This window comes from Hippocampus guttulatus, chromosome 3 (genome assembly GCF_054856545.1).
Source record: "Hippocampus guttulatus isolate MCC_2025c chromosome 3, RoL_Hgut_1.0, whole genome shotgun sequence".
NCBI classification, from domain to species: Eukaryota; Metazoa; Chordata; class Actinopteri; order Syngnathiformes; family Syngnathidae; genus Hippocampus; species Hippocampus guttulatus.
This window is the reverse complement of record NC_141263.1, coordinates 3,777,972-3,800,864: the sequence shown is the minus strand read 5'-3', so window position 1 is coordinate 3,800,864 and position 22,893 is coordinate 3,777,972. Positions and strand designations below refer to the sequence as shown.

Sequence of the window (22,893 nt, the reverse complement as noted above, 5' to 3'; positions counted from 1 at the left end):
TTCAACTCCTGTCTAAATCAAGAGGTTCCCATCTCAAGACTCCATAGCACTGAGCGGCTGAGTCACTACAGATCAGGGCCTGACTAACCACTACTCCTACTTCTTCATCCACTTAAAAGCCACTATCAATACATAAGTCATTCAAAAGTACATATACTTCAATTATCACTAGTCCTTCTCATCTCCCCCCGTCACTTAGCACAACAGCTGTTTCTTTACACCCTGTTTCTAAATCCATTGACCCTTCTGAATAAATTGCACAACATCTGTGTAATTCTTTCCCACTTAATCAACAAACTCATTTACCAAACGCTGCTAAATTCCGATCATCCTTAATTCCTAACATTTCCCACGCAACTGTGATATGCTCTGACATACATGCAGTGACACTGCTCCTACCCTTCTTCTTCTTTTAGTTTTTGGCGAATTTGATTTCCTTGGTGCATTGGTATCATTTTATGTTTGAGCATTACAGTATAATCTTTCACGTTAAGGTTACCTAAATTATATTTCCTTTAATAATTACTTAAACATGTTTATGTTGAGAGCGTCTGATTGGCTGGCGCAAAGAAGGAAGTGTTTTAGAAGCCGGAAGGTGTGTTCTTGTTGGTACTGCGGAGGCAGACGTTAAAAAAAAAAAAAAGCTGCGTTCAAACGAAGTCCATCTCTCCTTTTTGCCCATTCTTGACATAGAGCCATCCATTGCAAATATAAACCCCTCAATTGATACAGTGACTCCCGACCACACTGCTCCTACCCTGGACCTTCTTCTTCTTTTAGTTTTTGGCAAATTTCATTTCCTTGGTACATACCGCCACCTACTGTAGAGGAGATCGCAAGGGGACTTGGCAAGTAATGTCATCTACCGTAGCTTGCTGGTCAAAGACCAAGGAAACAGGAGAAACTAAGGATGACACACACGCACTGTACACAAACTATATATCTTTATCCTAGAGATCTAATCATATCATTCAATATTGCATCTTCCTTAAAAATATGTCTTCTTTCTCTTTCCCTCCACTCTACTCTGTATTCTGTGTACTGACACTCCAATATTAAATGATCCACACTGCAGTCTCTACAACCTGATAAACACCACATTGCTCATTGCGCTTTCCCATCAACCCTAGTGCTGCATTATATCCCAAATTTATCCGACTATACACTACTTATCGCTTCTACTTAATCCTAATGTGACCTAAATGTAAACATTTTTGTGAACCAGTTGGATGGACAGCTTCATGGGTTCAGAGGACTTCATCTGCCCATCACCCCAAAAAACAGGCCTTTTATATATTGTCGGCCACATAGCATAATTGTCATTTTTCAATATTTTTGGAAGACAAGAACCCCCCCCCCCCCCCACACACAATTTTTAGAACACACATTTTGGGGTTTTCTTAATATTGTAACAAAACCTTCAACCAGATGGGTGTACAAGTAAGCGGCAGGAAAAATACCCAATTAAAAATCACCATGTTCTGCTCTGTATATGTCCATTCGCATTTAGTTTTGTTTAGTTGGTGAATTTCAGATCGTCAGGACCAGGCCACCTTCATGGTTTGTGAGCTACTATTACAACTACTGCTACTACCTGTTGTATTACTACTGTGATTATTGCTATTGCTACCTAAAAAGTGAGCCAGTCTGGAAGGTAGTGGATGAATGTTAATGCGTGCATGTGGGCAATAAACAGAAGGAAAAGAAAGTCGAGTTTGTATCCCGCTTGTCTGTTCTGTCCACCCTTACAGAGGGAGTTAGTTTGACTAAAAAAATCAGTTGAATTGTACACTGATTATTGGTCTCGGGCAGTGGTGGCCAACCCGCGGCTCGCGAGCCGCATGCGGCTCTTTGGCAGGTTCAATGCGACTTCCGGGCTTTCACACGACAATTGTCGAAAACGCATCGGCGATGGCGCTGCCATTAAAACAACGGTGCTTCATACATAGAACGTACTACGTCAGCCTGTCACCAATCCCGTTACTTGATTGACATAGAGGGCAACCAATCAGATGGCTGAATCACCGCTCATGCGCAGACAACGGCGCAAAGTGCTAAGTGCTAAGTTGGTCAGCGATTTACCTCTGTTTTTAAGGCAGGGGTTCCCAATACGTCGATCGCAATCGACCAAGAGCGAGCAGACTGGTCCCAAGTCGACCGCGAGCAGTGGGAGAAGGAAATGGGAGGAAAAAAAAGATTTGTGTGTTTATGTCTTTAGGTTTCATTTATGTTCAGGCGCTCAGGCTGTTGCTCGTCATGGCGTGCATGCATATGTGTGCGAGTGCATGGTCGTGTGTGTGTGTGTGTGTGTGTGTCTGTGAGTGTGCGTGTGTGTGTATTTGTGTGTGTGTGTGTGTGTGTGTGAGAGAGATACAAAATTCTCCAGAGAAATAGATTGGAAACCAAATGCTTTAATTTGAGAATTAGAGTGAAAGTTGTAATAATTTGTGATTTGTGTGGCTTGTCTTGTGTCACTCAAAACAATAAAAAACTCTGAAAGTATGCAGAAAATACTTTGTTCTTCAGAAATGGTATTTTTAAAGAGCAAATGTAAGTACATTTCAAATGAGCGTACCTTCTTTGCTCGGCCCATTATCTAATTGAATCATTTAATTTCTTGTTCATTTGAAATATAGCGCTTGCACGTACGGCAAAATACAAGTTCCAATTATTCCACCTTTGGTATTTGTGTGCAAAGCTTTGTTGTATGGCAGCTAAGCATCGTTGCGGACAGAATTATCTGAAATGATTTGATGAGAGGGACAAATGAATCAAATCCCATTATTATTTCAGCTTTTGAAAAATATTCTACAATTCTTTCATAAACCGTAAAGTGATGCTGAGAGAGGATTGAAATAAACATGGAACATTATGCTGGTTAATTGGATAAATCATTTGTGATCTCCTTTACAAATGGTTAAAATACAACAGTATGAGTTCTTGCCACTGAACAGTTGTGCAAACAGCAAACTGGTGTTACTTCTTCATATTAATGCCAATGTGCATATTTTTTGCAAGCATTATATTTGCAGCACATTAATATAGTTCAGTGTTTAAAACACCCGGCTTTTACTCTTAAACTGAAACATTTTCAAATGTTACCCTTTGTTTGGAAAACTCATCTCAACGAGTTTTTTTTTCCTTTGCAAAGAGAACATACGTTTAACAGTCGAAAACATTTATTGATGTGTGAAAACCCATTACGGTTAAGTTACTTTGTACAATAACATCATGGGAGGATGAGTTTTTACAGTGTAGTTTGTCGTAATTCTATTGTACATGTATATCATGAGTCACGACTGCAGAAGCAAGAACGCAGAGGTAGCTGGGAGGATGAGCCTTGCAGATATACAAAAAAAACAGAATGAGGTAAAATGTGTAATAAGTTTGGAATGTTCACACAATCAACATTTTCAGTCTTCAAACCGCCTGAGAATTGAAAACAAACATTTTTTTGAGGTAGTTTCCAAGGTACAGTACACGCTTCATGTCATTTTGCTGCCAGGTTCAAGATTCAGCCCTCCATTTTCCGTTTTCCATACAACTCGTCCTGTTCAATGTAGTTACAGCAGGTATCGAACTGGTTCTCGCTGGTTGAAGGTGAGAGGCAGACCGGACTAACCACCAATTAACACAGGACTGACAGAACAATATAAACAACCATTTCCGCCCAAGGGTGATTTCGAGCCTTAAATGACTCAGCCATTCAGTACATGATTCGGAGCTGTGAGAGGATGACTTAAGAGACTCGAAGCCCCAGCCATTTTGCTCCCATTTACCTGTAAGGCATTCATTCTTACCACCCTTCTAATGATCTTTTGAGGATTTCACTTTGTCAAATCCGGAACAATGTTGTTAATTAAGAAACAATGTTTCATCATTGCTTTTTAGAAATGCAGCTAACGCTACAAGGAAACCACACTATTATCTGCAATAATTGCTCCACGGATTGCACCAAGTAATTGGGTTCTGATTACAATAGGAGGCACCGGCCCCTAAATAGTGTGCACATACTGTATGGTGGGAAAATGGAAAACAAACTTACCCAGACAACCAAACAGTGACAACAAAACAAAAAAAAAAAACAGACAAACAAATCCACCAAATAAATTGAGCAAAGAAAACAACAGAGGACAAGGGTCAAAATTAAACTCCTTGTCTACAAACACAGAGCACCCAGTCATAGTAAGAGAAACGTGTAACTGTGTCATTAGAACAATTAAAACAGTTCACAGTACAGCGTAATTCGAATTAATTTTACAAACTTAAATAATAAAACGAAGACTGTGACTAAATTTGTAATTGCTTTGCGGTAGCTAATGTTGATTTCGGTTAGAATATCAACTTTGAACTCCTTATATGTGCAATCATATTATTTATAATTATAATTACAATTACTGACAGTTCATTGCCCTACATTCAACTGCAAACCTCCCCCGAGAAAAGGGCCTTCGGAGCTCACAGCCAAGTCGGGACGAGAGCGAGGATTGCGACCTTCAAACCAGTAGCCCAAATGACCGCAAAACTGAGGCCAAAAAAAAGGTTCACTGCCCTTCCTCTTCAACACAGAAGAAGCTCAAGATAAAGATTGCAGATAAAGTCCAAGTATGAAGACAGCATCTCTGTCTCTCTTGAACCAAAGCTGAGGATCCTCTCGCTCAGATCACGGACGCTTTCCACAATTTTGGATGACCCAGCTAGCGGCGTTGACATCCAACTTGAAGAGGTTCATTACCCATTCATCCTTCTGAGCTCCCTCCATGAACTCTGCTAAGGATATCTGACCTGTGTGACACAAGCACATAAGTGACTTCAATTCAAAGAAGCTTATGATTTCATAACATCATATTGAGAAAGTCCCTTGAGTCTTTATTTCAAATACATGCAGAATTTTAACCCTAGAATATCAGCATATTACAAGAACAGTTTACTTGAGTAACGTATCGATTCCAATGATATTAAAATTAATTTTGAATGACATGTTCATTGCCAAGATTACTTCTCCTAATCGGTTGCCTGGGGTAAATGTTAAACTTCTATGGCACTATGCCTATAGTTAAGACATTGTGGCATCCATTTCAACTTCAGTTCAGGTATCAAACATGCCCTGAAAAAGGCGACATTGGTGGTTTAGGGTTGTGGTGGGGATTCAACAGCGGCACCCCTCCAAATGAAGATTACACACTACCTGCAGACCCAAGAATTCATTCATGTGGCTCAAGATTGTAATCTTTGTAGACCTTGGGAAAATAGTTTCACGCTAGAGACTTTTGTTGCCATTACCCAATATCCGCCGTTGTGCGATGACATCATTTAGGAACAGCGGGAGAAAAAGATGAATGCGCTTTAAAACATCCATCCATCCATTTTCCGATCCACTTTATCCTCACAAGGGTCACGGGGCGTGCTGGAGCCTATCCAGCTGTCTTCGGGCAGTAGGCGGGGGACACCCTGAACCAGTTGCCAGCCAATCGCAGGGCACACAGAGACGAACAACCAGCCGCACTCTCACTCACGGGGACGATTTTGAGTGTTCAATTAGCCTGCCATGCATGTTTTAGGAATGTGGGAGGAAACCAGAGTACCCGGAGAAAACCCACACAGGGAGAACATGCAAACTCCACACAGGAAGGCCGCAGCTGAAATCGACGGGCGAACCACTCGACACCGGGCCGCCCGCACTTTAAAACAGTGCCTTAATTTCCTGTGTCAGAAAGGAAGCACCTTTTCTTTTCATCTTGCTTTGATCTAATGATGTTTTCAATAAAGGTTCAAGAAAGGTTGAATAAAGGTTAGGAAGGTTAGGAAACATGACAAATTCGTGATTTTTTTTTGAAACAGTGGTTTGTTGATAGTTTTACAGTTTCATAGGAAGAAAATGTTCAAGTCCGATTTCTATTTATCTTTTTGCCACAGGTAAAAATCGGAGTCCGTCCTAATCCTTTGTGACCACGTTCAAGTTTTTAAGATACGGTAATTATTTAAAATGTAATAAAATGATTTAGGATTTTTTGGGGGGGGGGGGGGGGTTGTGTCAATGAGGGAAAATGAAACAAGTGTGTTCCTCAAAACTGCTTTTTCAAATGCGTTTGTTCAGCAATTTATTGAACATGTTTTCAATCCAATTAAATAAAACACCACCACAGAATGCACCACCGCTGTATGCATAATCACTTGTACTATTCTTTTTTAAATGACGATGATTCCTTACCATCGCTATTCTGGTCAACCAGTTCAAAAATTCTGTCACATATTTCGGACGGTGTCGAATCCACATCAATTGTCTGGATCTTGATTTTGTACAGAATCTGTGTGATAAATGTAATACAGGTCACACACACACACACACACACACACACAAGCATACATTGGACTGCTGGCCTATACAGTATCTAATAATAACTGTTGCTGATCCAAAGTTTTGAAATGTTGCAAAAATAAACCAAATGTTATGTTCAAGGTTAAAACAATCAGAACTATTTATGTCAAGTAAATCAGTTCATATGATGGTGGGCTAATTTGACTTGGGTTTAGTGGCTTACTGTAAAGTCCAGCCAGATATAGATACCTAACCTAACTTCTCATCCAATAAAGTGAACCGACCCATATGTGACTTTACAGCCGTAAGCTGTTGAGGGCAGTTCAATAAGCACTCTTGCAAGGATTAACGTTATGAAACGTTTTCATCATGACATAACACAGAATGGCAAAATATTTTTGGATGACAAAACACAAATCACAGAAGAGTGGTTAGGGCTCGTGATTTGGCTTACCCTTATTAGCCGTTTCACCTCTTGCCGGTCTAATTTGCCATTCCCATCCTTATCATACATCTTGAAAGACCACTTGAGCCTGTCCTCAAGGTTCCCTCGTAAGATCAAATGAAGCGCTGCAACATACTCCAGGAAATCGAGAGCATTGTCCTGTGATCAACACCGAGATTTTACAAAGAGGGGGGTGGGCGCATTAACAAAGATTATAACAATTCGACGTCTTGATTTGTTTTACTTCTTTTACCTGATTGGTGTCAAATGAGTGGAATATTGTCTCAATGAAGAGAGACTCCTCCGCAGAGGTGCTCGGTACTCCGAAGATCCTCTTAAACTCATGTAAATGCAATGCGCCGCTTGGACACTCCTTCATGAAAATTATGCACAGCTCCTGAATCTGTGCTAAATCCATCTCCTCGCCGTGACTTTCCTCCTGTCCCATGGCCTTGATTTGTTTTGAAAAAAAAAACAAAAAACAAAGGCTGCTGAAAATGCTAAGATGTCTCCAGGTCATAAAGACGTGGACTACAACAGTCAGTCAAACAGCATGTCCAGGTTCTCTCTTTGCAGGGAGCAGTCAGGTAGGCTCTGAAGAGGACAAGCGGATTAATTTACTGACCACTTCATTGCTGCCTGACAAGATGCATGCTGGGAAGTTTACCAAGTTGTCATCCTGGGTTGGTTTATATAATTCAGAAATTCAGCTATCGCTCATTATCAAATGCCTATATGTGCTGTTAAACAGATCCACCACTAGGTCACAAAAGTAATTGGATATTTGATGGACAAATTGCCCTCGTCTATGTAAATGAGCCTCATCGATAAGCCTCAACGTCTAATTTACTAACACCAACACGAATGGCCACGCGCAATTTGAGTGAAGCATAACGTCTATCCACTGTATTCCTTCACCGCATCAGCCTTTGCGTGAAATATGGGTGTTGCGGTACAGTGAAAATGCCGTTTTGTTTACATGGAAATTGTGCGAGTCCACTTTCTATAATAGTTAACTACTTTCCGAACTCTGTCACTTCAGACGTGAGGCAAAAAGCAATCTCAAAAGCTATGAGGCGGATCAGTACTACGACTAACGCATTAATAAAGTCGGTTGTGTTTTGTTTAAAGAGGTTCAATACAATCTTACTTAAAGCAGACGGAGGACGCTGCCAAATCTCCTACTTCCCATTTACCAAAAAATGAATGCAAACACCCATGTTGAGATGAGTTAAGTACATGTCACTGGCGAAGAACAGCGTAACCTCTGAATCCGCTAGCGCAAGTTTATTTGATATTTGAAGAGTGAGTATTTTCCAAATGTCTATCTATGGCATTCACCATGTCTCATGAAAATGCCACGATCTGGAAAATTTGGTAGACTGGCGTCTGTGCAGTCGGCATAACTTCATTTTCATGCCAGGGCAAATCGAGTCTTGTGTGTTTCAAGACTTGGTGCACCCATCTGGGCATTTTGGCGTATGGAGTTGCTGCATTTCCGACGCACCTGCAAATGTGGTAACAGAAGGTAGTCTGCTCTCAGAGTAGAAACGGGTGCATCGTCATTTTCGTGCAGGGGATATGGTTGAGTTCAGCTTGTTTGTGAATTTGGTAGATATGCTACACCTCACTGGATGTTTCCGCCTCGCCCCCCAGCGCATCTGCAAATTTGTGTACAAAAAGTAGCTCAAATGTAGCGCAGTTGGTGTAATGCAGTGTTTCTCAAATAGGGGGTGCGTTTGACCTCAGGGAACATGCATTTTATTTGTTTTTGTTTTTTTATTGTCCGAGAATAAAGTGCAATTGCACCTCCACTACATTAGGGGCAGTGGCGTTCTCATTGGCAGAGTGTGCGAAGGGAGCATTCGCTCTGTGTTTTGTTTGCACTGAGCATGCGCGCTTTGCACACAGCACAGAGTATGAGTAGACACGAAGTCGACAGGCGGAGAGAGACGGAGATAAGACAAACTCAAGTCCCCCAAAAGCTAAGACGAGGAAATATGACGAAGCGTATGCAGCAAGGAAAGACTAATGACTGTGTCTAAAAATGTTGGCAGCGGACAACATAAAGCCAAATAAATTAAGGCGTCACTTCAAGACATTACACCCCAATCACGCTGATAAGCCACTTGAGATTTTTTTCAGCGAAAGCGTGCCGAATATTGCCATCAATGATCCGGCTTTGTGACTGCTACTCGTAGCCATTAATCCAGACATCATCTTTGATTAAAAAAAAAATCAGCACAAATTATTTTATATATTTTTGTTTTGCTGGTTAGAGTTTTTTTAAATATTGTGCTCCTGAGATAATGTTGGTGATTAGTTTGAATGCATTATCAGTTATTGATTATATGTAATTTAATTTATCAGTATCATATGGTTTGACATGGTCAGTCAAAAAATATTTACAGTTAAATTAAGGATTTAATTTTATTTTTGAATTTCAGATGCACTTTAAATCTTTTCTGTTACAGTTACTAAAGCTATTCTTTGTTGTAAATTGGTCCATATTTCTTTCTTTTTTATTCCCTTATACATTAATAAGGATGCAGTGTTATGCAAAGGTGTACTTATAACAATTTTATAGACAAATTATACTAATTATAGTCATGCGGGGGTGGGGGGTGCGAGATGTTTTCCTCTTCCTAGGTGGGGCATGACAGAAAATAATTGAGAACCACTGGTGTAATGTGATTTTGGTGTATTGGATTGAGGTGCAGGATATGTGTGGTGGACATCATGGCATTTCATTCATAAATGTAAGCGTGGGACAATCCCTCTGAAACATTGCAGAAACCAATTTAAACGGATTGTGATAATTAACATCTGAAAAAAAATTTTTTTCATCGTGCACCCTGTCATTATTGGGTTGGTGACGGGCGTGGTGGGGGTGCATGCAGAGAGCTGGGCCACCATGCATCCACAGTGCCTGTACTCCACCAATATTCCACTGGTCGACGTAAATGTATTCGGTGCACATTGATCGGTGTTTGTTCAATATGACATTGATTGATGTGCATATTGAAGGGGCATCCTGGTGGGATAGAGGGGGTGTATACTTTGAGAAAGGTGCGTCCACATCATGAATATAAAAAACAAATATTTTGGATTTTGTATCACAGATGCCATCCTGAGTTGTACTTTCCATTGTGGATGTAAGGCGATTTGGTGATCAACTGGTCATCATGTCTGACTCACAGTGCAGCGGTTGTGGGTTCAATTCTGGCTCTGGCCGTCCTGTGTGGAGTTTACATGTTCTCTCCGTGCCTGTGTGGGTTTTCTCCGGTTTCCCTTTCCCTTGTAAATGTACTACACTTGTATGTGTCTGCTTTGGGGCCAATCACATGCATTTTACGGAGCTCTAGATAACAGTATCATCCATCCGAATGGAGTTGCACACATCCTCTGTCTAGAGACTGACGACAAGAATTCTATTTTTACACGTCGTAGTTCATCATTTTCGCAGTTCAGCATTTTCTTCATGATGTCATGCCATCATCAAAGATACCTCACAAGACCTCAAAAAGTCTGAGGAGACTTTTTCTTCCTTTTTTTCCCCAACCAAACTTCATTCCAACTGCAATAAATAGAATTAAAAATAAGCAACACATCAGCCCAGTGGTTTAATACCTCTTTAATTTAAATGTACAATCCTTATTGATACAAGTGTTTTTTCATGGTAAGCAAGGCTTGTTTGCTAGTTACCAGGTACTTGTAATCTCCACAATCTTATTTTCAGGGGAAAATGAAAAAGAAACTATAGTTTCCAGTATTAACAAATACTTTCTTGTCTGATATTGTTGCCAAGAGGTTTTGCTGTTTGTATTGTAAATGATATAATTTCGGGAATGTCAAAATAGCATTTGCAAAAATAAAAATTGGTTTCTCTAAATGACCATTTGCATATATAGAATTTTTGTATGGAGGGAAGTTCTGTTCATTTATTAAAACTACTGAAAAGCACATTTGCAAGATAAATAAACCGTAGGTAGAGATTTAACATTTGAATAGCAGAAAGTTGAGAACTTTTTTCCAGAAAATACACAGATGCAGTATAAATCCAATTTGGCGAGTGGTGACAAGAAAACCTCTTTGTGAACCTGAGCTTCACAATTTCTCCCACAGATATGAATTCACTGTTCAGTACCGCTGCTTTTATGGATATACTCGAGTCGGCCAGTCGTCGAAAGCAGTTTTGTGATTCTAGACAATGCCGAACTGAGCCAGGTCGCTTAGTTCCATGTCACCAAATGCCTCCCAGGGACAGATGACTGCAGAGTCTGAAGAGTAGATGGACAAAAACATCATATAAAGTTAAACTAAACACCCCAAAATGTTCAAGACTCCCCTTTTAAATGACTTACCCCCAAGTCCCTCCATCCCAGGAACATCATTGTCAAACCTTTTTGGGGAAAAGAATGTAAGCATCAATGTTTGCTGATGAATGTGTAAATTATGTCCAAATGTGGAATATAGAGGAGCTTACCCCTTCTGCCCAGCTTTGGGAGCCTTGCTCTTAAACTGTCTGGTTTCCTTCTTTTTGAATTTAGGAGGAGCGGCCTTGTTTCCTTGTTCTCCTGCTGATGCGTTCATCTTGGAAGCCTTTAATTAAAAGTGGAAAAGGGAAGCCCTAATTTCACTGAGCTGCTCATTCAAACATGTCTCTTGTGTTGTGACCCCACATTCATCATACTTGAATACATCTTATAGAATGACTCAAGTGTAACACTGACACATTTTTGAATACATTATTTCCAACATACTTGCAAATACGTTTGAATATACTCACAAGTACATTTGAATTAAAATGTCGGTCCAAAATTTTACTCCTCATTGGCAGTTTCACGCTTCTGTACATTCGTAATGGTGACTTGTAAAAAGACGTGTTCAAAAACATGGATGGTTTTGATTTTATACTGTCAAATAAGGTTTGTGGGAAGTGGCTTGCAACTACATACCGAATGTCTTCCAGCTTCGTCAGTGTCATGTGAACGATGTACATTAAAAAAAAAAGAAAGAAAAGAAAACAGTGGCCATGAAGCGCACCAACCTAAAACCCTCTATTGTGGAGAAGTTATTTTCAAATAAAACCACGTAAATACATCTCTGTCCTCCTTTCTGCTTGGCTCTCGACGAAGGCGGACGCTTCTGCACTGCTCCCCCTGCCCTCCCACCTTTTTTTCCCTGCTCGCCACTTAGTCTTGTGCAGTCTTTGTCTTTTTTTTCCCTAGCCTCCTACCGTGTTTTCAACCGAAGAACTAACCATGGAATTAGTTGGCTGGTCTCTCGATGTAATTGACAAAATTTTTTCGACGGAAAGAGCGGGCAGTGGGGAGCCTGCTTGCCCTCCGGGGACACTTGCTGCCGGATACGCCCTGGATCCATGGAGAAAGTGGAGACCGGTGTGCCTGACAGTACTGTCCGTGGAGGACGTGGAAGACATCTACATTATTGGACTTTTGATAACATGTATGCTGCTGTTTGGTGTTGGCAGCTTGCTGTTCTATCGCAAAATTCAACCGACGGGAGCAGCTCTATTGGAAGTGAAGAAGCTGCCGGTCACTCTGGATGGCTTGGCGCGAATGTCCAACACTCAGACTCAAGCGGTGACTGAGCTCAACCGCAATATTGTTGCGGTTTGGAGCGACTCCGCGCGATCGATAATACCATGGAGACGTTGGAATTTTCGCTTCGAAAAGGAATTGAGGATTGGCTGATCGGCGCCAGTGAGAGATACAGACCAAGGACTCAAGGCTGTCTGGAATTGTTGGCGGCCGTCTCTCCAAAACAAACAACGCTATCTGGCCTTTCCCCTGGATGGAAATACGCATGGAGTCTAGGGCCCCCACCACCACCCACCCTCCTTCTCGGCCATGGACTGATAAGCCGGGACTGTCTTCATGATGAGCAGACCTCGACGAAGCAGCTATGACCTGTACACGCATACACATACACAACTGGACAACCACACGCGCATACACATCCTTGTTATCACCGTCTTCATCGCTCCGATTCTTTTTCCCCCGTGACGTGGTTCGATGATGCGGAGCGCAACGGTGACCGTGCGGCTGGTCATTGTCGGTCGCGTCGCGGTTACCCTACGCTACCCACCCCCCCCTTCCCATTCACCCCCCCCCCCCCCCCCCTTATATATGTTATGTCTTGTGACTTGTTGTAACTGTCTAATGCTTATTCATGTGCTAGGGTCTTTTTTATCCTGGACTTAAATTATCCTCGGAAGAGGATAGTTCGAGCGTGGTTTTTTTTCCCTCTCCCTACCCAGCGTTTTTCCTTTCTGAATTCTGATTGTAATTTCCCCATTGCGGGACAAATAAAGGATATCTTATCTTATCTTATCTTATATAGCACCATTGCCTGTTTAATTTTAAAAATTACATCGATCCATATAGTATTTATTTGATTATTATGGCTGAAAGATAAGCATGAGACAATGTTTCATTTAGTAACAAAACTTTCTTTGACTTCTTTCATCCAGTAGATGTCCCCATGTGGCTTTCACTGAAGCACCAACGTTTCGAATCTATTTCAGCAGAATTTGAAGGAAAGACTCAATCAACACTTCATAAAGCATGTGTCCATCTCGACAGGTCCCTGTCTGACGTCCCAAAGGAGAGGCTCCTCCTCCTCATCCATATAAATAAAACTTTCCTTACATGATTGTGTTGAAAATAGTCGCCATCGTGTTGCCTTAACTCTTATTCGCTGATTCTTCTTTTATGCTTGGGCTTCTTCTCAATTTTCCACCTTTGGCTGTGCTACAGCACCATTTCAGACATAGCATATCGTGCCTTCAGCGTCTTGTGGGCACACACGTTAATTGAAGCGTTTCCGTGTTTACGAGATTATTATTCTTTTTTTTTTTTTGAGGAACAAAACCGGTTCTGTTTCCGCGCGGCCAGCAGACTTCAGTCTAAACTTGACAAATGAGAACGTTTTTATATTTTAATGATATTTGTGCCAGTGCTGAAGTCAAAAGTAAGCTGCAACACAATTAGTGTGCATTAGAGGCCAAAGTTTGCTTCTAACGAGATTACTCGGCTCCATCTCATGTTCTGTGACAAAAGTGGATTAGAACAAGGATTATAATCTATTATTCACCAAACGATCGAACATTCTGACCACATGGACAAATGAATCGCAACCAATTGTAAGACAAGACCTGCTGGAAGTGTCTTTAGAAGTCATTAATGTTCATTTTTCATTGACACAGCCAGAGAGGTATTAATTAACTGCATATACGAGGTGTGTCAGAAAAGTTCCTGGGCTGGTATCTCAAAATATCTTTTAAAAATACAAGTTCCAGCTTTTGAACTTTAAAGTAATCGGAATAGTGAAGAAGAACTCTTCCTTCATCAAGACGGCAGCTCCATAATCACTGCTATCTTTATGTTGTCTACATCCTCTCAACGGATCCCTTGGGCAAGGTCGATCTTGGGAAAGAGGAAAAATTAACATGGGATTAAATCAAGTGAGTAGGAAGGTTGGTCGAGCATGCCGTTGTTCTTCAAGGCCAGGTAGTGTCAGATACTCAGTGCAATGTCAGCAGGTGCAGTGACATAGTGAAGCTTCTCGGAGTTGTACAACCACCAATTTCGCCTCTTTACTGAACAAAACCTCTCAGGATTTCTTGATATGGCAACGCAATCCATCCATCCATTATCCGAACCGCTTAATCCTCACTAGGGTTGCGGGGGGAGCTGGAGCCTATCCCAACCGTCATCGGGCAGTAGGCGGGGGACACCCTGAACCGGTCGCCAGCCAATCGCAGGGCACACAGAGACGAACAACCATGCGCGCTCACACACACATCTAGGGACAATTTAGTGTGTTCAATCAGCCTGCCATGCATGTTTTTGGAACGTGGGAGGAAACCGGAACACCCGGAGAAAACCCACGCAGGCCCGGGGAAAACATGCAAACTCCACACAGGGAGGCCGGAGCTGGAATTGAACCCGGTACCTCTGCACTGTGAAGTTGACGTGCTAACCACTGGACTACCGGGCTGCGGCAACGCAATGTTGGAGCGAATTCAACTTTTCCACCGTGGAGCGTGGTTTCAAATGTTCGCATATTCACCCCCCCCCCCCCCAATCACTGCGTCACCGTCTTAACGAATGACACTTCCAATAGGATATTTTGGAATTTTTACCCGCAAACCTCCTTTACACGGTCTCACAGACTATTTGTTTTTATCTTATTGTCCCGCTTACAATCTTTACAAATACCTTTCAAATTAAGTTTGATTCTTGCGAAAATTGTAATCTTGAAAAAAAAAAAATTTCAACATTTGTTGGCTCATTCATATTCAAGTCCATGATAGAGCAGTTTAGTTTGACTCTCTACACTTTACTTTGAAAATTACATTTACCATCAAAGAAGAAATGTTGCATTTGTTTTTGAGAAACACTGAAGACAGGAACAATTGATACCAGTTGTGGTTAATGTAATAAACATTGTATATCATCATATTATCTACTCTAAGAAATACCACATTCGACATAAATACTTGATCAGATGTTTACATAAAAGAATCAGTATGGGAAAATAACACCCCGGAAAATTTACTTACTTGTTGTTTTAGGAGTGCTGTATTCCAAATAAATTTCTCTTTGCAGAGAAGAGTCAATAAAGTAGCTGCAAGACAAAGACTGAGCCTTCTTTCTTCTTGCAGTCTCTCTATTGGTCACCTCATCATGTTCTCACCTTACTTTTATAGCCATGGTTTAAGCACCTCCCAGCAATGTTTAAGTGACAGATTTGGTGGTCGTACACCGAGTGGTGTTAACGGGTATTTTGAGTGTTGACCTAACAGGGGGTTTAAAATTATCAAATCCAGTTATCCTCGGTTTAAGGTAAATAAGCCACTGTGGGCAAACCCTGAAAGAACAAATAAATAACGACGAAGTAATTCAGTCAGTCAAAATTGTAGACTTTCTCATGATGTTGAAAGATTGACAAGTACTAAATCTAGTTTGAAACCCTACACAACTAAAATAAAATCACATTTTCTTGGACTAAGGCCCTCTTCGTGTTCCTCGCTATGGCTCCTCAGTTGTTTGGTGCTATGCTGTACAATGGCTTGAAAAGAAATTTCTTCAACCCAAAATATATTTTTGAACAAAAAGTATTTTATATACTGGTAGGTCATGCCCATGCATTACGCAATGTGAAAAGTGTGATGTCACGAAGGTCCTACCCTTAACTGACTTGAGCTGGATTATCTATACGGCTGTCTCAAAATATGCCACTTTAAAGACAGAGGTTATAAAAAGATTGCTTTCATAACTACACACACACACAAAAAAAGCGTAATTTTCTTTGGACACGGGTCCCATTTCTTATGATCTAATAAAATGTATTATTATTATTACAGCAGGGGTGTCAAACTCATTTTTGGTGAGGGCCACATTTTAGTGACCGTTTCACTTGGAGGGCTGTTATGACTGAAACCATATAAAGAAGTCATGAATAACTGTTAATTCAACTATTGTTTTAGTTACTATCATGAGGGGTTTGGTAGCAAGAAAATCCTTAGAATAGATCTCTTATTTATTACATATGAGAATTTGACATTTTGGTAGACATTTTAGAAAGGATCATGGAAGTTGACATGTTTGAGCTGCTTTCGTGGGCCACATAAAATGATGTGGTGGGCCAGATGTGACCCCCGGGCCTTGAGTTTGACACCTGTGATCTACAGGTTTAATGGAACCTTTACTCTTTGAGCTCTTATAGTGGACCAACATTTCCAGGAAATTTGGGCACAAGAGCATTCCTGGGATCAGAGTTGCCATGTGCGTACACAGTACCAACCAAAATCTAGTTTAGGTCCATTTTGACAGCAATCAATTGATGACAGTGTTGCTGCACTTGACTTGAAACGTAACTTAGTCACTTGAGTGATTACTTTTTGTAAAGGTAACAAATGTAGATTACAAGTTACTGTAATGATTACATTCAGCAGATACCGACAACCCCGTTTAAGATACAAATGACATCCGGTTGCTTTTAATAGTAACCTCCTGCTTTTTTTTGTTTGTTTTTGTTATCTTAATGAAGCCACTGTCAAAACTCTGTTGACAGCACAGAGTATACAACAAATCGTAATATTTTCATTTTTAGCGGTCACAAACCTAAAACAGAAATCTCCCTCAGACAAAAATGTGAATTTGAATCCTCCCACGAAGTATTTCACAATGTTCATGACAGACAGTCTCCCCCTCTTTCCTGTGTGTTCTGTAATCTAGTTATTTGTTTAGTGACTTTAGTGAGTACTACTGTGAGGAATTTCAATATCTCGGCTTGACAGTGACTAACAATGGAGACCTCAAAACAGAGGTGGACTGTTGCTGCGCCCTTGCAGCCTCTGTCATGCAGCCCTTGTGGAGACCGCTGTGGTGCCACCGGCACATATACCGGGCAACAAAGTCTACAATGCCTCAGTCATCTCCGTCCTCCTGTACGGCTCCGAAACCTGGCCACTGAATAACATTCTAGCGGCCAGGCTTGATGGCTTTGACTCCAGGGCCCTCAGGAGGATTGAATGTATCTCGTGGACCCAGCACATCACAAATCAGGCTTTAAGAGACAAAACCAAACAGCCACCAGCCTCTCGTCTCACAGTAATGTGCCGAGTGCGATGGTATAGCCATGTCATCCGCCTGCCCCAGGAACACCCAACCCGCACCATCTTGGCCTTCAACCCCCAGCAAGCTGGCTGGAGACGACCCAGAGGTGCCCCCCCACACTCGCTGGCTGGATGTAATAGACCTGGACCTTGAGGCCTGCAATGTGACCCTGGCACAAGCTCAACATCTTACCCACAATAGACCCAGATGGAGAGACCTGGTTGCAATGTTTGGCTCTACGCGCCATGAAGTGCAAGAGGACTAAAGAAAAGGAAAGAAAGAAAGTGTGAGGAATCAGGTGTCCTTCTGTATCTTCTTATTCATTATTTTTTATATTACAATACGTTTGTCAGGGAGGCACCATGGCTGAGAAGAATGTGCTGTGATTTTGCAAAGTCTATGGATATTGCAGTTTTCCAAACACATTGAATATTGTACTTTGTGCAGTAGTTGGATAAAGGAAGGAGAGTTAAATTGTTGAGTGGAAGAAAAGCTAGAATGAGGTTATGTCTGTGACACGGTGTAACCTGGTGAGTGTATCCGCCTCACAGTTCAGAAACAGAATTAGATTTATTGGCCATGTATGCAAGAAACACACAAGGAATTCACTTCCCAGTTACAACCGGTTCAGAGGAACATAGACAAGATTGACATGGATGAGACAGAACAAGGAGTCTGTCAGAGGTCAAGAAACAATTCCGGGCAGTGTGGAGTTTGTATATGTTCTCCCCGTGCCTCTGTGGGTTTTCTCTGGGTACTCCGGTTTCCTGTCACATTCCAAAAGCATGCATGGTAGGTTGATTGAACACTCGAAATTGTCCCGAGGTGTGATTAGTGGTTGTCTGTCCATGTGTGCCCTACGATTGGCTGGAAACCAATTCAGGGTGTACTGCTCGAAGACAGCTGGCATAGGCACCAGCACACCCCCAAGCCTTGTGAGGATGAGTGAATCGCGCTGATAGATCTCCATGTTCATGTATGCTCATTCTGGTTAAATACAGTATATACTGTATTTTAGCAAGAGGAATATTCCTGTCCACTTTCAATCCAGATCTGTATATATGTAACTAAGCAGACCTCGTCAGTTGATTTACTCAGTATTTATGTAACTTTTAGGGAGTATTTAAATCAAGATCAGACATTTTAGATAACTGTTATGTAGTATCAGTATCAGACAGTAGATTTAGGAATATTTATGGAACAGAGATTTCATAAATTGATTCACTGCTCTGGGAATTATTCATTCATTCATTTTCCGATCCGCTTATCCTCACAAGGGTCTCGGGGGGTGCTGCAGCCTATCCCAGCTGTCTACGGGCATTAGGCGGGGGACACCCTGAACTAGTTGCCAGCCAATCACAGGGCACACAGAGAGGACTCACACTCACACCTAGGGACAATTTAGAATGTTCAATCAGCCTGCCATGCATGTTTTTGGAATGTGGGAGGAAACCGGAGTACCCGGTGAAAACGCACGCAGGCCCGGGGAGAACGTGCAAACTCCACACAGGGAGGCCGGAGCTGGAATTGAACCTCTGCACTGTGAGGTTGATGCGCTAACCACTGGACAACCGGGACGCCGCTCTGGGAATTATTGACTCTCATATGTTGACATTTTGGTTGGCTTCAGAGGATTTTTAAGGACTCAAATTGGGCTCTGGCACTATAAGTTTTGGAATGACTGCATGGATGTTTGATTCAAACCATACGAGAAAAATAATGGCATATACTGTACATCCATGAAAATGGGCATATTTTCTCAGTCCAGAGGGTGCTGAAACACTCCCACTGAAAATGGTTCACGTATCCACATCAAACAAATAAAAAGTGAATGTCACAGAAAAGGTTATTCAAATATGAATTTATTATATTTGTAACATTAGTTAACATTAAACAGCACACAAGCATAGATTTACATTTTATGTGTATACAACCCAAGCAGGAGTACAGTGTGTTACACTTTTACAAATGCTGGGCTAAAGAAGGACAACAAGGTACTATACTCCTAAAAGTGACTAGAAAAAAAAAAGATTCTTAATGTTGAAGCTGTAGCAAGCGGCGCAAAATGTGAAATGTTACACCTCAAGATCTTCTTCCATGTCACAGTATCAGCTGTTCCCATTTAAGACCCAACCAGCTTTCCAGCAAACATTCAAAAGAACAATCAATCTGAATGAATTGCGTTTTGGTGGCACAGTGTTTAGACAATCCCAAACTGGGCCAGATCACTCAGCTCCATGTCCCAAAAAGCCTCCCAGGGGCAGATGACTTCTGCATCTAAAGCAAAGCGAAAAAACACATGTTCAAACAGTGTTTGGGCTTTCTCGCTACTTACTTAATCCAGTGACAGGTACCTCTGATGCCATCCATCCCAGGAACATCATCAAATCTAAGAAGAAGATTTCACCATATAATTTAATAAGTTAACATTGTAATGACCCAGGACTTGTGTTGACTGTCAACTTACTCCTTCTGTCCAGCTTTGGGAGCCTTGCTCTTAAACAGTCTTGTCTCCTTCTCCTTTGACTTGGGAGGATTGGCATTGGCGCCCTCTGGTTCCGCCGCTGCATTCATTTCTAGGAAATCAATAAATTACTGCATTATTTCCAACAAATTACAGTAAAACATTTAATGAATGGAACACACTTTTGTAATAAAATAGGACCAAGTGAATACACGGCTGCCGTTATTTCGGTATACAGTAGATGCCCACGTTTGTTCACTATTACAGTATATTCCTGTAAAAAGCTGTTCTAAAAATAGAGTGTACCAAACCATTTTACAAACAAGTTTTTCTAAGAAGTCGTGTCAGGGGTTGTCACAGCAAGTCATTTGTATGTTTGGCAGTTTTTAAACACTGGATGTCCTCCTTATGCGTGCAACAAAGCCATTTACTGTGGGTGTTGGTGGTGAGTGGGGGGGTTCTCCATGTTGACCAGGATATGAACCCCAACCACAGTGTCCAAAGTCAGCAGTGTCACCCACTGAGCCACCCAGCCGCCCTCAACGTTTTCTAATAATGTTACATTCAGGGCGCTATTTTCAACTCCAGTTCAAGTTTAGTGTGAAGGCTAACTGTGCACGTATGGATGGAGATTTCTTTTGGTATTTTCGTAGACCAGTGAAGTTAGAAAGGGATGCTTGCACGGAATCCCCAAAAAGCGAAGGAAACGGATCCTCTAATTCCTTTTAATTTCAGCGCAGGCAAAGCACGCGGTCTACACAGCGAAAGTATAAACACATCCGCTGGAGTCCAGATAGGAAATAAGATGCACAAAAAGTACGTTATAGAAACTGCAAGATCCCCCCTTGTGGAAAAAAGGGTGGTCACTGTGAAGTGTGCACTTCATCTTCCACCACAATCGTGCGTCTGTGTGTGATAACCCTTCACTACCAACACACACACACACACACACACACACACACACACACACACACACACACACACACACACACACACACACACAGACAGAGTAGTGACACAGCAAGACAGAGTGCTTTTATTACCGGTAATTAAAAGGCGATAATAATAATGCACTCAATGAATTGATTTGTATAGTGATTCAGAGGATTTGATGTACTCTGTTATCATATTTATTCATGAAATACAATTACATCCACCACACACGTCTGTGGAGCTCAGAGTATGTCTGCCTGCGCTTCGATCAAATCTGCCAAAATATCAGGTGTGTTGAAGACATGAAAAAGAAAACACCCTCAGTCCACTGGAATGCCCAGCATGGAGCAATGCGGTCTGCCAAATTCTCAAAAACAGTAAACCAGACTTTCCCTGCCACCAAAATCCAGATGCTCCAGTTTTTACGCCAAGCACACGTGCGCTATCTATGAAAATAGAGTCCTAAATGTATAGTACCCCCTGCCTCAACTGGCGGACCGCGATCCACTACCGGACCGCCGACCTCCTCTGTCCGGACCCTCGGCAAATTTTATAAAATAATAATTTATAAAGTGATTTTTACGTTATACATTTTATATTTGTGGACTATAATCTGCGCATTACCGCGATCGCTTGTTAAAATTATCCGTTGTATTCTTTGCGTGCACTCACAGATGTATTGCAGAGGACCGCAGCAGCGCGACTGTGTGTTGTTTTATGTTTGACTAACTGGAGACCCTGGCTGAGCAGGGCATGTCGGCGATAACGATGCGCTGATTGGCTCCTCTGAATTTAAGGTGTGCCCACACATAAGCGTCAGCACGTGTCTTTCCCAATACACACGCATTCAAAATGGATGATTGTGTCAAGAAACAGACGCATGCGCGACGCCACAATGTGCTCACAGCTTCAGCCCAGGAGAGCCGCACACAGACAATTAGACGAGACAATCGCGGGAGGTTTCGATTGTGTGCAGTTTTTCTCCCGTCTACCCGGGGGATCTTGCTGTTTAACAGCAGAACACCGCAACATGGTAAATGAACATCACAATGGCGTCCTCTAAATTTACTCCAAAGAGAAAGGTGGACAGTGAAAATCGGCGTTTCAATGAAGAATGGACTGACAAGTATGCTTTCATTCTACCTCTGTCGAGCACCAAGCCAATGTGTCTAATATGCCTAAAGACGGTAGCTCTGGTGAAGAGTCAAAATATTAAAATGAGTATTTTGTTTTGTTTTTATTAAATTATGGGAAAAAAAGACAACTACTGTTTAACAAAGTTAAAGTAAAAATGTCTCATTTCCCTAAAAGGGCTATTTCTATTATTAAGCAGGCACAACTTAACAAAACAAAATAGTTCCTGTGCCTAAACACAATACAGTACCTCTCATTATTTGATGTGTACTGGCAAAGTGAGTAATTGTTATTTTCATGCACCCCATTATTGGTTGGTTGTGAGGAGTGTTGATTTGTATAAGCTTGGCTTGACCCTACTCAATGGGCATATAGCCCTGCTCCCCATGACCGCCGTGCATGGGACCGGACCTTGGTCTTTTTAAAAAAATAAGTGGACCTACAGCATTTGTAGTTCAGGACCACTGGTATAGTCCTTAAACTTCAAAATGTAAACCTGTCCAAAGTGTCGACGATTTTCACCTCTTGAGCCTGCCCAAATCCAATCTTCAAATCAGTCTGATGTGTCAAAATAATTAACCCGTAGGTTCGGAAAACAACCCAGCATTTAAAGTGTTGACCTGACGAGTCATAAGTCCGATGCCCCTCCACTATGTATCGACTGGGATAGGTCAATTATTGATCTGTGATTAAATTTCAAGTCACTCCAAACTTCAGTACAACTCATAAGACAATGTATGGTGCCAGCAGGAGCCTAACCTGTATGTCAGTTTGGGGTTTGGTTGAATCCAGAAGAAGACGCAGTCTCGAAGGCCTGAGAAGAAAAAGATGCAAAACAAAGGTAATTTTCTCTTTCTTTTTGCACTCCCTGTTCTGTGCTTTCATTGTGCCGTCCCCTTTATATCGTGGTCATCCACAAAGCCGTTAAGAGAGCTGAGGCAGGGATATT

General features: G+C 41.6%; 3 protein-coding genes across 4 annotated transcripts; all 3 read right to left on the bottom strand.

The window, feature by feature from the left end:
* Window positions 1-2,199: 2,199 nt before the first annotated feature.
* Window positions 2,200-7,344, bottom strand: guca1g (guanylate cyclase activator 1g). Its single transcript, XM_086107977.1, has 4 exons — window positions 7,018-7,344; window positions 6,774-6,923; window positions 6,212-6,308; window positions 2,200-4,785 (listed from the first exon to the last, which is right to left on the bottom strand). Exons 1-4 carry the CDS (start codon window positions 7,282-7,284, stop codon window positions 4,664-4,666), a joined length of 636 nt encoding a protein of 211 aa, XP_085964103.1. The 5' UTR covers window positions 7,285-7,344; the 3' UTR covers window positions 2,200-4,663.
* Window positions 7,345-10,846: 3,502 nt separating this feature from the next.
* On the bottom strand, window positions 10,847-11,357 carry LOC147207170 (retinal cone rhodopsin-sensitive cGMP 3',5'-cyclic phosphodiesterase subunit gamma-like). Its single transcript, XM_086106764.1, has 3 exons — window positions 11,251-11,357; window positions 11,129-11,166; window positions 10,847-11,044 (listed from the first exon to the last, which is right to left on the bottom strand). Exons 1-3 carry the CDS (start codon window positions 11,355-11,357, stop codon window positions 10,968-10,970), a joined length of 222 nt encoding a protein of 73 aa, XP_085962890.1. The 3' UTR covers window positions 10,847-10,967.
* A 7,901-nt stretch (window positions 11,358-19,258) lies between these two features.
* Window positions 19,259-22,871, bottom strand: LOC147207169 (retinal cone rhodopsin-sensitive cGMP 3',5'-cyclic phosphodiesterase subunit gamma-like). Of its 2 annotated transcripts, XM_086106349.1 has the most exons (5): window positions 22,704-22,844; window positions 21,288-21,294; window positions 19,881-19,989; window positions 19,768-19,802; window positions 19,259-19,690 (listed from the first exon to the last, which is right to left on the bottom strand). In XM_086106349.1, the coding sequence occupies exons 1-5, from the start codon at window positions 22,827-22,829 to the stop codon at window positions 19,614-19,616; spliced, it is 354 nt and encodes a 117-aa protein (XP_085962475.1). In that variant the 5' UTR covers window positions 22,830-22,844; the 3' UTR covers window positions 19,259-19,613. The 2 variants fall into 2 exon arrangements, with proteins under 2 accessions (XP_085962475.1, XP_085962474.1); XM_086106348.1 differs by lacking the exon at window positions 21,288-21,294 and having other exon boundaries at window positions 22,704-22,871.
* Window positions 22,872-22,893: the final 22 nt, after the last annotated feature.

What these genes read in the sequence shown, in the direction of transcription:
- guca1g (XM_086107977.1), bottom strand. Translation starts at nt 7,284, where the DNA reads ATGACCTGGAGACATCTTAGCATTTTCAGCAGCCTTTGTTTTTTGTTT. An exon ending in ACTCATTTGACACCAATCAG is followed by an intron (nt 6,924 to 7,017) that starts GTAAAAGAAGTA and finishes TGTTGATCACAG; the next exon opens with GACAATGCTCTCGATTTCCT. An exon ending in GGTTGACCAGAATAGCGATG is followed by an intron (nt 4,786 to 6,211) that starts GTAAGGAATCAT and finishes TGTGTCACACAG; the next exon opens with GTCAGATATCCTTAGCAGAG.
- LOC147207170 (XM_086106764.1), bottom strand. Translation starts at nt 11,357, where the DNA reads ATGAACGCATCAGCAGGAGAACAAGGAAACAAGGCCGCTCCTCCTAAA. An exon ending in CCCAAAGCTGGGCAGAAGGG is followed by an intron (nt 11,167 to 11,250) that starts GTAAGCTCCTCT and finishes TTCCCCAAAAAG; the next exon opens with GTTTGACAATGATGTTCCTG. An exon ending in TGGGATGGAGGGACTTGGGG is followed by an intron (nt 11,045 to 11,128) that starts GTAAGTCATTTA and finishes TCTACTCTTCAG; the next exon opens with ACTCTGCAGTCATCTGTCCC.
- LOC147207169 (XM_086106349.1), bottom strand. Translation starts at nt 22,829, where the DNA reads ATGAAAGCACAGAACAGGGAGTGCAAAAAGAAAGAGAAAATTACCTTT. An exon ending in CCCAAAGCTGGACAGAAGGA is followed by an intron (nt 19,803 to 19,880) that starts GTAAGTTGACAG and finishes TCTTCTTCTTAG; the next exon opens with ATTTGATGATGTTCCTGGGA. An exon ending in TGGGATGGATGGCATCAGAG is followed by an intron (nt 19,691 to 19,767) that starts GTACCTGTCACT and finishes GCTTTGCTTTAG; the next exon opens with ATGCAGAAGTCATCTGCCCC.